The following is a 13,070-nucleotide window of genomic DNA, read 5'->3' as shown; positions in this document are numbered from 1 at the left end:
GGAGGCATTTCTAACTTGATCTCAACATCTTTAGCGCTTCCTAATGGACTGAATGCAGGCGCTGTCTGTCTTCCTCTTGGCTGGGCCCTGAAGAGGTCAATTTCCTTAGCCACTTGACCATTCCTCTCTTTTGTCCCCCCCCCGCCCATTATTCTCTCTTCTTCAAATCAGTCTGATGATGGGCTGGTGACTTCTGGGTGAAAGGTCTGAAGGGGCACTGTCCCATTTCCTTGTCCCTTGCTTTCTGCTTAATGGAAAAGTGAACTTTTTAACCAGAGGCTAAAAAGTCCTTTTAGAAGAGCTCAGTCTGCCAAGTCATTCATATGATGAGTCATCTTTCTTTAATTTATCACAGTGAAATCCTCAGGATTACAAAGCGTCATTGAATAGTTTTGCAAATTTCTTTTTTTGTCTTTTTTCCTCTGGGGGCCTCAAATTCTCATTTGTTCTCTACATATTTTGTGGACTGAATGTTTGTGTACTCCCTAAATTCGTAGAGTGAAATCCTTACCCTCCATGTGATGGTATTTGGAGGTCGGGCCTTTGGGAGGTAATTAGGTTTAGATGAGGTCAGAAGGATGGAGCCCCCATGATGGGATTAGTGTCCTTATAGGAAGAGGAAGATCAGAGCTTGCTCTCCCCTATATGAGGACACAGCAAGAAGGCAGCCCTCTGCAAGCCAGGAAGAGCGTGCCCCCTCAGGAACCTCAGCAACCTGCACCTTGATCTTGGACTTGCCAGCCTCCAGAACTGTGAGAAATAAATGTCTGTTGTTTGAGCTACTAGACTATGTCAATTTGTCCCAGCAGCCCAAGCTGACTAGGACAAGGTGCTCAATGCCTGTGTGAACACTGACCGTCATGAGGCTGGGTCCTTGAGGAAGTGGGTCTGGCTGAGGCATCAGGAGATACCTCTTACTGCATCGTTTTGCCAAGAATGTCTCAGCCCACCTCTCTCCTTGGGTTCTTGCCAAAATGGGTCTTAGTTATAGCATATGGATGCCTGGGAATCCTAATTCCATTCCATTGTTGTCCCTAATGTAAATCAGGGCAGCAATGTAAACTTCAAATAAAAAGCATGGTTGGTGTCAGTCCAAGCAGCCATTAAAAATAAGATCAGGATTTATAATGAGCCTCATTGGGAGAGCAAAATCCTTCAGACTGCTGAAAACACCGGCCCTTACCAATGTGCAACATACAACAGGGCAAATGAAAACAAAAACAAAGTACCTATTTTCACAGTAAATGATATTGAGGTCCATATTTACTCGAGTGACGAACATATGGCAGTCAATTCTGACTTCATTGATCGTAGGGGGAGGCAAGGCATGAGCCACAACCACGAGACCCATGATTTGGCTGGGGACGGTCCTCCCGTGGGACAGCGACACCCTCAGTCGTAGCCGGCCCGTTATGTGAATCACCTGTAATAGAACATTAAGTACAGGACACAGTCAAATTTACATCTGGGCTGTAACAGTACTTCTTTTGAGAAATGCAAAATTGCATCTGGAATAACCAATGTTAGCTTGTATCTTGTGTAATCATAAGGGCTGTCAAAGTGCCCTCAATGTCCTCAAGGCAAGAGACAAAAGAGAAAAGATATTATACTCTGAGCATTTCTCAAGGCAGCATTATTACTATGCTATTGCTATTTTTCAAGACTTTTTTTTTTTCACATTTAGAGGAAGTTCATAACCAGATAAAAGGACAAGAAAGTTGAGCCCTGAGCTGCAAAAAGAAACGTTTGCATTATCAGCCCTTATTAATGGATGATGTCTGTCTCTCTCCAAATTTGTACTGAGTGGGATTCCACGGACATCTCCTTTCAGAAGTGTGGCTCAGAGCTTTCCTTCATTTGCAAAAAAGCCAGACTCCAGTGATTAAAAAACTCAGTGACAGTGACATGAATGTGTCCTTTTGAGCATGGATACCCCATGTTAGGCAGTGCTAAGTTACCCGTACGTGTTAACGCCATGCTTTCTCGCAGCGCCGTCTGGGACTGAAGGTTAGAGGACCTTGGAGTATGATTTGTTCCCTAAGCTCACACACCACAGTAGGGTCAGGAAGCCTTGCACCATTTTGGTGGCGGCTCAGAAGTACTTGCTCAGAAACGGGAGGGACAACGCTGGACTGTGATTTTTGGTTTCTTAGCCAAAGTATACCATGGGTAGTCCAGGCCACCCTGAACCAAAGGAAATTGGTTCATCATCCGCACATATGTTAAATAATATTACTTTTATAAAGCCATCTTTGGAAAAAGTTCCTTTGTTTGTAAACTGAACATAGGAGAAGAGTCATAGTGTCAGTTTCCTTAAACAATGTTTTGGGAAAATGAAATCATAAAAGGATGGAAAGGATAAGGATTTGGGTGGCATTGCTTCCGGATGATAGAAGGCAGGTGTGTATACGTGTGGGGGGTTGGAGACTGTGTGTGTGTGTGTGTGTGTGTGTGTGTGTGTGTGTGTGTGTGTACTCTAGCTGTGTTCCTGGGGCCCTGTGACAGTGTGGCAGACCTTCCCAAACCCAGTTGTAGAGGTACTTGCTGCCATTCCCCGTACCTTGGAGCTCAGTTTCGTAGCTGGCTGACTTTCTGTGTTTGGTTTGCCTCTCCAACTGCACCCCTGGGTGCCAAATCAGTTTTTGAAATTCTTCTTTTCCCTCCTTGCCAGAAGGAACCAAAGTGGGAAGTGGGTCTCTGGCCTCCCAGGAGCAATAAGAAGTAGCATCTGCTCTCCTTCCTAGGGGCTTGACTGGTAATTCCTTTTTCATTGTGTTTTTGTTTCCTTTAAGTTATTCAGTTTTCCAAAAGCAAGCCACACTGCTGTCAGTCAGGCAGCAGGATCAAAGCTTGCGGAGCCGCCCTTTGGAGTCCTGGCTATTCTAAATGATACCTCTTCCCTGTCCCCTTTCACGTTTGAGCCCAGAGCTGTGGATCTGGAAACACCAACGAGGAGGATTATTTAGGTTATTTCAGGAGCAGTTTTTTGACCACCCGCATTGAAGTGGACTAAAATCATACTTAATGCACCTTTGCTTTAAGCTTTGGTCAGACGAGCTACTTTATGAATATTTGAAAACGTTCCTAGAGGCAGGGATGCTAAAACATCATCACAGACACATGTTTTTGCACGACCTCATTAACTAATAAAGAAATAGCTAAAAGAAATGGAATTAGCTTCACAGGAGGGGTGTTAACAGTCCCTGGTCCTCCTCCCAGGTAGGCTTACATAGATGCTCATTTATCATTACCTGTCTTCTTTTATCAGGAACACTCAGCTTCTTGGAAAAACACAGAACTATAAATGCTCAGGAAAACTCACACCCAGAAATGATATGTTAAATAAATCCCCACTTGGTATTCTCTTCCAAAGCAATCTGAAGGCATCTGGGCTAGCAAACATTTCTGGGAAGGCAGACAGGCTGCTGGGGGAGCTGTGTGCATTCAGATCTACCCCGCCTCTGATCTCCTCCAGCTTTGCCTGTGGCCATCGAGGTGTTGAAGGGGGTCAAAAGTTGGGTTGAGTAGATTTGCCATTTCCTGATTTTGCTCTCCTGGACTCAACCTCTTTGCATCTCAATTTTCTTTTCTGTGCAATGGGGATAATGATGACTATTCTGCAATTACGTTATGAAAATCAAAGGTGGTAATGGTGGTGAACACTTTCCAAATTGTAAAGAAGTCTGCAAATTTCATTATAATTCTGATTGCCTGTAAAACAGTCAACTGAATAATATGGGTAAGGACCGATTATTCATTTAATCTTGACCAAAGGCCAAATAAATTATTATTACTTTAAAGGATCATGACATTTCATATTTGGGAGAAAAATTGGGAGGGTCTATTTTAGGTCATTCTCCTTTTCATTTTTTTGGGTGAGGAAAGTGGCTTTGGAATGTTCATTCCCTAACCAGAGTCATCGGGCTTGGAAATGGCAAAAAAGAGACTAGAATCTAGGTTTCTAGGTCGTGCTTGAGCATCATTTCAACTTTGTTATGCTTGTATACATTTTATGTGCGTATTCATATTGAACAAAACATTAGAAGTTTATACTGGATGCCAATTTACTGCGTTAAATAAACTGTATATGAACCTTTGAAATTATTTCACTTATAGCCAGAAGCCCAGGTTATTTGAGAAGTCTTTGAGAAATTGTACAAACTAAGAAGGAAAAAACCAAAGAAAATTACCAATGCAATAACTTAACAGTTGTCAAGAAATGTCAAAGAACGATCAGAGGGTGTGTTTTTCTGTATGTATGTACATCTGGGGGTGAGGGAGGATGGTGCTGAAGAGAAGAAAAGGAATATCTGTTAGGTCCTGTAATTAACTTTGGGGTTTAAATTAAGGTATTTTCCCAAATCTACTTCATAATGCCAACAGTTTTTTTTTCCATTGTGAGAAGTTATGTTCAGATTTTAGAAACATGGCTGAGAGCAGGTATCCAAACACACAGATAGCTGATATTTTCACTTTGTATTTGCTTTGAAGGCCTGCGGTGTTGAGGAAAGAGTATTATCAGAAGAGCTGGGCACTGGCACTAGCTCTGGTACTGGGTAGCCATGCAACTATGATGCTCAGAAAATTGAAATGACTTGCTTACTTTCCAGGTCAGCATATTAGAGATTAAAAACCTAGTACAGAGAGAATAAGTACTCTGTAAAGGTGTCTTTTGTTTTCTTAATAGGGTCATTGAAGGGCATTTTATTGGTTTTTTAGTTTCTGAAACATACTATGTGCAAGGGACCTTGATAGGTGCCAGGGAGAAAACAAAGGTGGATCAAATGTAAACCTGTCCTCAAAGGGTTTACAGACTACATAGTGGGAGGAAACATAAACAATTACTTGTAATATAGTCATATTGGGAGGGAACACAGTGTCTGATCAAGAAAGTGGTTCTCCATCCTGGTTACGTGACAGAATCTCCTGTGAAGTTTTGTTTGTGTAAACATGGATTCCCAGGCTCTATCGCCCAGAGATTCTAATTTGGTAGCACTGGGCTGGGGCCCAACATTTGTTTGTTTTTTAGAGCTTCAAAGGTGATATCTGCTAGGAGAATGTCTGGCTAACGGGTTTGGAGTTCTACTAGTGGTTCTCAACCTTGCTACACGCTGGAATCACCCAGGGAGTCTTAAAAAGTCCCCATGTCCAAGCTGCACCCAACACCAGTTAAATATGGACTTCCAGAATATAGGGCTGCTGAGAGGATTAAGTGAAAACATATATAAAGGTATATGCCTAGGTATATGCCTGATACACAGTATATGCTCAACAAATACTATTTTCATTAAGTAACAAGTGTGCACCATAAGAAAGGTATAGAATGAGATCTTCGGGAGGTCAGGGTAGGTAGAAAATACTTTTGACCATATAGATCTGGAAGGCTACATGAAACTGGCATTAAAATAAATTGCCATAAGATATAATCATAGAATGATGAAAGGGGTTCCAGATAGAGAAAAGGGCTGGAATATAGAAGAAAAGATAAACAAATCTAAAAGAGAACCTACTGGAGACACCCAGGGCTCCAGGAGCATTTCAACTGGTGTCAGCAGAAAAGTCAGAGATGGGGCAAATGGCAGGTACAGGCAGTAGAAATGGGTAATGGGACCTGGGGAGAAGCACCATGATTTTGAGCCTGTGTCATAGGAAGATGATGATGATAGACTAAATGGTACCTGGGAATACAGGAATCACTGACAAAGGGACAAAAAAGATTTCCCTGTGGACATTTTGTATTTGAGTAGCCTGGGGAAATCCTGGGCAGGGTGTCCTGGGGATAGTTGGAAAAACGGGTTGGGTACTTAAGAGAAGATAGATGAAGATATGGTTTTGGAAGACTGGGTTGGTTGGTTGGTTTGTGCTTCGTTTTGGTGTTTTGGCTGGAGGTGATAGTTAAAACCAAGCAATTCAATGCAATTACCAACAGAGAAAACACAGATGAGAGACGAACACCAAAGGCATCCCCCCCGATCCCAGCCCTTTGAGTATCTGAAGCCTAAAGCAACTTAGGTGCTTCTCTAAATTGAGTTTCTTTTAATCTATAATGATTAATTTTATTAAAAAGTGAACATTTCTGAAAACTCTAAGCCCCCTTTTTCTCCATCCACAATTCCATTCTGACATAAATGCCAAACTTGCCGCATGGTCACCAGGCCCCATGGTAACATGCCAAAGAATGGGATGGCTTCCTTGTAGAGTTAAGCAGGTGAATGAGAAATGATTTAGAATACAAACATACAGGTCTAAATACTAATAGTATGTCAAGAACTGTGAAACTATAAAAATAACCTAGTAACTTTAAAGTGAAAGGAATACTGTGGAGTAGAAATAACATTGAATTGGGAAACAGAACAATTAATTTGAGTTCTGGTTCTGGTGATTTTGGCAAGTCATCTAGCTTGACCAGGGCAACATCTCCTCAGATATAAAATGGAGGATAAGAATCAGGTGCTGATACCTAGCGTTCTTGCTAAGTTCTAGAGAATTCTATGACCTACTGCTCAATAGAGGAGCTTTCACTGTGCTGTAGGGCTACCCTACCTCCCACTCCCCTTACCCAGGGCAGGGGCAGGAGTTTCAGAGGACAGCTGCAAGTTACTAAATGCAGAGCTTACTTTAAGAATTAATCAATAGGGGTTTATGGGTCACAACCGAGTTGGAACAATGCTTTGGTTTTGGCCAATGTCAGGTGAAAATTGCCTCTGTGTTCTAAAGGTTTGTCTTAGCCTGGTCTTTAATCTACAGGCATTCTTCAAAAGAGATTTCTGAACGAAAAGATTCTTTGCCCCCGAGCTCAATTTTATATAAGAGCTCAATCCTCACATTTCCTTTCATTGTTCTTGTTTTATCATAAAGAACTGTGTAAAAATGCTAAAGCCTGTATTTTTCTAAACCCTTTACACAGTACTGCCCAGATACCAGCCACAGTGAAGCAGCATACAAAGGATTTCTGAGTGGAAATCCCACCATCTTTGATGAAAATGTCCAAATTAGCATCGTTTGACAGTCCCACATTGAAGAAGTCATTGTTTGACTTCTATTTTTCTTCTCTGACACAATGAGTGGGTGTGCGCGGTACAGAGACTACATGTCCATGGAGTTTAGGATGAGTGTGGGAGTGTTAACAAGCCATGTTTCTTGGACAAATATATACTTCTCTTCCTGCCATATGCTCCTTTCCGTCATCTGTTGGTGATAAACACTTAGATGTGCTCCACTAATAACTTCTCATTATAAACAAGCCCATCAAAAAGACCTTGATAAAACCTCCCCTCTGTCAATACCTAAGGAAAGAAAGTCTGTGATGGGAAAATACATCTGGAAGCTAGTCTCCATTCTTTTAGGAACAAATCTTACTACTAGTCCTATGAAACATTTTCTTTATCAAAAGGAAGTGCTAAGTATTATGTGCATTATTTTCCACACATAATGTAAAGTACAGAATAGGGCCACGCAAAGAGGGGAACCAAAAACGCTGCAGGCAGGAAAAAAACTATGATTCCCTGGGTTTAGTGCATCTTCAGAGATTTTTTTCACTTGTCCTTTAGGGGAATCCAAATTTACCTTAAAAATTAGGCTTCCTTCTGGCACTCTGGTCTTTTTTCTTTTATTCCCCTGTAGAAGTCTGGTTCAGCATACAGATCATCAAATCACTAGCTAAGGTGGGAGAGTCAGCTAATTACTTCTAAGTGATGGGGCTGTGAGGTGTCCCACAACCTGCTGAAAGATAAAGGGTTAGCCGGGTCTTCTGAATCTAAACATCTAGCCTACAGCCTAACAACTTAATCTAAACCAGCGTGAGAATATCAACCTCATGTAAATTACTTCATGCAAATTTTTAGGCAGTGGGTTTTCCTGAATTTAGACTATATCATAGGTTGGAGAATCTTCCCTGACAGGTCCCTCTGTCCCTGTCTGTCTGACTCCTGCCACCTGGGTCTTTGTGCAAGGCCTGGGGGAAAAACAGAGAACAACAACACAACAATTTAGCTGAGACCAAGTACTTGTCCATAGATGCAAACACTATGGAGAAGAGAGCTCACAGCTGAAGGAGGTGCCTGTGGGCCCTGGGAGGGGCAGGAGAACAGCAGAATGTTATTTTCCTTCCCTTTCCAGCGTCTCAGATGTTATTTCTAGAAACTGCCTCGCTTCGAGTAATCTTCATCATAATTCACAATGGGACTTTAGCAACTGGGGATAAGAAAAGACAGAAGAGGGATAAGCTGACTTCTCAAGGCAGAGGTGAGATTGAAGGGAGGGGAGGTTCAGGGGGCAATGAGGTCTTCGCAGGGAGCAGGGGAAGATGCAGGCCTCTTCCAGGGCCAAAGGGGATGCAACAGAGGAGAGGCGGTTGTGGAATGTCATCATCATCATTTAGGTATGGAGGTGGCAATCAACTCAGGAACCACGTGGGTGGTGGAAGGCTTTCTGGGAGTTTGTCCCTAAGAATTTGCCTAAGATCAGGGCTCTTCAGAATTGGGCAGGATTCAGCACTTAAGGCTAGAGGACCAGCAAGAACTGGAGAGAGTTTTAGATGGGCTCAACTTAAGGGCAGCTCTGGCAGTGAAGAGAAAGGAGGTGAGACTGGGTACAAGGGAAGTGTCCAGGCCTGAGTTCAGGAAGAGGAACCCTGGCAGAAGCCAATCCTTTTGGGTAAAAGGACGACAGCTAGAAAGTGTGAATTCTCAGGGACTCCACTTGGTTTGAATGGAAATGAGGTGAGCAGGAGGGGGAATGTAATTGGAACACGACCAGTTGGTGCTTGGTCTGATTGCTGAAAAGACTCACTGAAGGTTGGCTCTGGAAGTGGACAGGCCTAAAGCTGTAGATAAGGGCATTCCCGACTCTGGAAGGCAGAGGAAGGAAGGAAGCTAGGGACTAATTTCTCTATTCTCACTGAGCTCCTAAGGTCCTAAAGGCAAAGACTCATGCATAAGCATGAGGACAGGCATTCTTCCTCTTACAGATGAAGTTAACTTGCTCTGTCCTGTACACAAATAAATAACTGGGCCTGGCACACGGGGGAAAACATATTTTGTTCCTTAATTGGAAAGCCCATGACACCTAATGCTGATATCAGGGATTTATTTAAAACCAAAAAAACCTCTAGGGATAGTGGTTTTTAAATTTGAACATGCACAAGAATCACTTGGAGAGCTTATTAATAATATGGATTCCAAGGTCCTACCCCCCAAACTTTGGATTCTTTAAAGCTAGGAAGGGACCTGGGAATCTGCATGCCAGCCAGCATTGCCAGTGCTTTTATGCCAATGGTCAGCACAGCCATCCTTTAAGTCCTGCTTTAAGGGCAGGCCATTCGTTCCATCCAGCTGCAGCTTCATCTTTATCTAGAGCTGAACGGGATCTAGACATCTTAAAAAGATGATCCAGAGGCTCATCACAGAATGCCTCCTAAATGAGGAAAGAAAGATGAACATACATTTACAATTAAATCAGAACTGAAAAAAACCCTACTCTGTAGAACACAACCCCTTGTCTTGGTTCTTTGGAAATGGAGGATCAGAGCATGGTAAGCAGAAACCCTGGGCTGATGTGGGATCAGGTCGTGTTTTCTGTGCACAGGGCTGCCTGAGAGAGGAGCTGGGAGCCCGGTCAAGGCTCCTTTATTTGTGGCTGCACTGTTGTGCCCCATGCCTCTTGGGGGAGGTGGCACTCTGCCAATCCTCCCCCTAGCCCAGCCTGCCCCTGGCTTAGCTCCTGATTAATTCAGGGGAATCCTGGGAGGTTAACCCTTAATTTGATGGCTCCAGTGGGGAGCTTGAGAGATTGGTGGTAATTTATCACCTTCATTTTTTTTTTTAAGTGTATAAACATTTTCCAAGCAACAAATAAAAAATTATTTTTAAAATCCACATTTAAAAAACATTAGCTACAGCACTCTATTCTTACATGACTGTATCCTCCAAACATAGCAATTACTTCTCATCCATCTCCTTTAACAAACTTCAAATATGTAGCATAAAAAATATAGCTACAATTACAGCCTTAGATTCTCAAAATGTGGCCAGACTCCATATTTGTTTCCTGTTCCCTCTGGAGAAAACAGTCTTTCTTCTACCAGAGATAAGATTTTTATTGGGATAGTTTAACTAAGCTGAAGAGATTTCCTTAATGAGATTATGTAAATGTATGCCAAGGATATAAACCACATTTTCTCAGAGAGTGGAACACTTCAAATATCATTTAATCAAACAGGACCATGGGTAGAAACACCTCCATAAATTGTTAAGGGACAAAGCAAGAAGGCTGAACTATACACATTTGATCAAATTTCGTTTCATTCAGTTACTTTATTAAAGTCTCCTAGAGAAGGACAGAGGATCATTGTACCTCTGTGGAGGGCAGCGTTTTTATTCCTCTGTCACTTGATGTGGAAGAGGGGGTATCACCCCTCACGGCCCCCAGAGGTCCCTTGTGGCTTAGTGCCACTGTCTTGAGGGTAGAGAGGCAGTTCTTCTCAATGTAACAGACTGCAATTGTATCTCCGACAACATTAAAAAGAAAAAAAAAAAAAGGACTCGGAGCTAGTCTTATGCCAAGTAAGGAATAGAAACTGGCTCTCTGCTCCCATCCTACACCTCCTGCTGAATTACTATATCATATTATATAGATATAGATGAACTCACGAACACCTATTAGGAAAGATATAATTCAGATATTTTCTGTTTTCTATCCTTGCTGAATACCTTTGGTGAATGTGTGTTTTACTTAAATTTCTTGAGTTTAGCAACACGCCTTGTTCTAAGTTAGTCTCCCAAACCTTCGTTTCTCTTGAGTTTGCTAACAGAATTTATATCCACTCTAAACTGCAACAAATGGCCAAAGACAGCTGTGGACTTCACTGGATGCTTCTCTGCGGGAAGACAGCGCTCCAGAGAGCTCTCTGCTCTCCTGAGAAAATGTTAAGGCAGCCCTACTCTATCCCCTCCACCCGCCCTGAACGTCTGCAGGAGAATAAATGATTGCATTTTGATAAGAAGGGAAAACCTTCAGAGGAAGAACTCTTAGATATGGGAGTCAGCTACTCCTCTCTTCCTCAGTTGCAGAGGATACAGAATTAAAGACAATTATCCACGTCGATGGGTAGAACAGTCCTTATGGAAGGGCAACTCTGCTGTCTCAGGAGCTGAAATATTTTTTTAAAGCAGCCATCCGCTTAAAGGGGAAACACACACATATGAATACTTGTATTTCTGATAATTTAAAAAATTGCAAGCAAACAGATGGGTCATAAATATTGTGAAAAAATTAAAACCCCAATATTCCCCAAATTTAGACATGAAACTCCTTAAAAGTCAAACCTAAAACTGTTCACTTCTCAGGAGGCTACAGTAGGTATCTGGAACTCTTCAGTGATGCAAGAACAAAGAATTCTCTTAAGCTAGGCACTTTAGACCCGAATAGGTGCAAGAAACAAAGAATGCACGGTAGGAGCCAAGGTTCCTCAGTTTTTCTGGCACACTCAGGCAACACGTAGCTCTGTGTTTGCTGCAGCGCCCTCCTGTCTCTGCATCAATTTCCTCACTGCGGAAGCGAGTGGGCCTAACTACATAGGGTCTAAGACCCTTCCTTCCTGTGGTGTCTGTTAAATTTGGTATGTTTAAACATGAAGCTTTGACCCATCATCAAAGCCCTAAACCTCTATAACTTTCCATCTCTGTTATCTTGGTTTCCATTCTTTGTGTGGCCTGGATGTTATGTGTTAGGCATTGATTAGCAAAGGACGTTTTCTGAAATGTTTCTCAACCTGCCCTCTAAATGCTATAGCTAATATTTTATAAGGCGGCTTAATTCAGTCCTAAATTTCATTCTTAATGAGAGTAATTTCTAGGAATGACATACCCCTCAAAACGTCTTGCTTTATAGAGTGAATGAATCCACGCCCTGCCAAATCCTCTTTGTGTGCAGTGTCCCAGAAAGACCTCCTGCTGGAGTTGGAGGGGGCCTTGCAGACTACCTAGTGCAACCGCCCACCTTACAGATGTGGAGACTGAGGCCCGGTGAGGTAAAATGTCTTAGCCAAGGACGCAAAGCCAGTGAGTGGCAGACACAGGAAGAAAAGCGAAGTCTCCTCATCTCTTGCCCAGTACCTGTTCTACTGTTCAGCAGTGCATTTCAGAGGATACGTTCCCTTCCACTTTCCTCTTTTGTTTTCCCAAATGTGTTTCTGTCTCTATACAAATAACTCGATCAAACCTTGGATTTTAACCTTCAAAAGACCCCATGGCATTGACATGGGTTATTATCCATTCAGCATATGCAATTCAGAATGCTCATTTGACTTTTGTGCGTGTCAACAGCTCATTTGCTGCATTTGGTTTATTCAGCCATGATTAGAGATAGTCATTTACAGTCACACATTTGGGAACTCTTTAACAAGCTTCTAGCAGTTTCCTTTCCAGAGCTGTTTAAATAGATGAGGGTGTGGTATCAGCAGCGACAGCAGTTTCCTCCGTCCTACTGATTATCCCTGCTATGCGTATGTCTTTATCAGAACTTCCATTTTGTAGAAAGGCTTTAAAAAAAGAGAAAATAACCCAAAGATGCACACATTCCAGAGCCAGTAAGTCATCATTTCAGGAAGACTGACTAAAAAATTAAAATGGAAACCACCACACTATAACCTGAAAGTTCCCTGAAAAAAAAAAAAAAACACCAAAAACCCTCCCTCTTTTCATTTTAAAGAATACTTTTTGAAGTAATTGGCACAAAGACTGTTCTAGTGCAGATTGCTGCAAGTGTGCTCTTGGCAAGAACATCATAAGCGCTAGAAAAACTTTAATATGCTCGAGAAGCCAAATACAAACTGACACCAGGAACTCAAGTGTGGGAACAAACAGGGGAAAAAAAGAGAGCATTTCAATTTAATACAAACCTACATACAAAGGGGCCAATTTCTCCGATTCATGGTTTAGCATACAATGCAGCTGTCCTCTGAGTGAATACAGAATAGTTATAAATAAGAAATTAGAATGATCAGTTTGAGGGAATTTCTCAAGAGTCCTTTTGATATGTAATAGGGCAACTATGATGCCTAAGAAATCCAG

At 42.1% G+C, this 13,070-nt stretch overlaps 1 protein-coding gene across 1 annotated transcript in view; it reads right to left on the bottom strand.

Annotated features, from left to right (window-relative positions):
* The window catches only part of NPAS3 (neuronal PAS domain protein 3), an 852,979-nt gene that overhangs the window by 26,730 nt on the left and 813,179 nt on the right, over positions 1–13,070 (bottom strand). The window contains exon 7 of the mRNA XM_061182429.1: positions 1,230–1,423. Within this exon, the coding sequence (XP_061038412.1) occupies positions 1,230–1,423 (194 nt within the window). The remainder of the gene's footprint in view (positions 1–1,229; positions 1,424–13,070) is intronic.

The sequence above is a fragment of the Eubalaena glacialis genome, chromosome 2 (assembly GCF_028564815.1).
Source record: "Eubalaena glacialis isolate mEubGla1 chromosome 2, mEubGla1.1.hap2.+ XY, whole genome shotgun sequence".
Lineage (NCBI taxonomy): Eukaryota > Metazoa > Chordata > Mammalia > Artiodactyla > Balaenidae > Eubalaena > Eubalaena glacialis.
The sequence above is the reverse complement of the archived record's forward strand: the minus strand, read 5'-3'. Positions and strand labels throughout refer to the sequence as shown.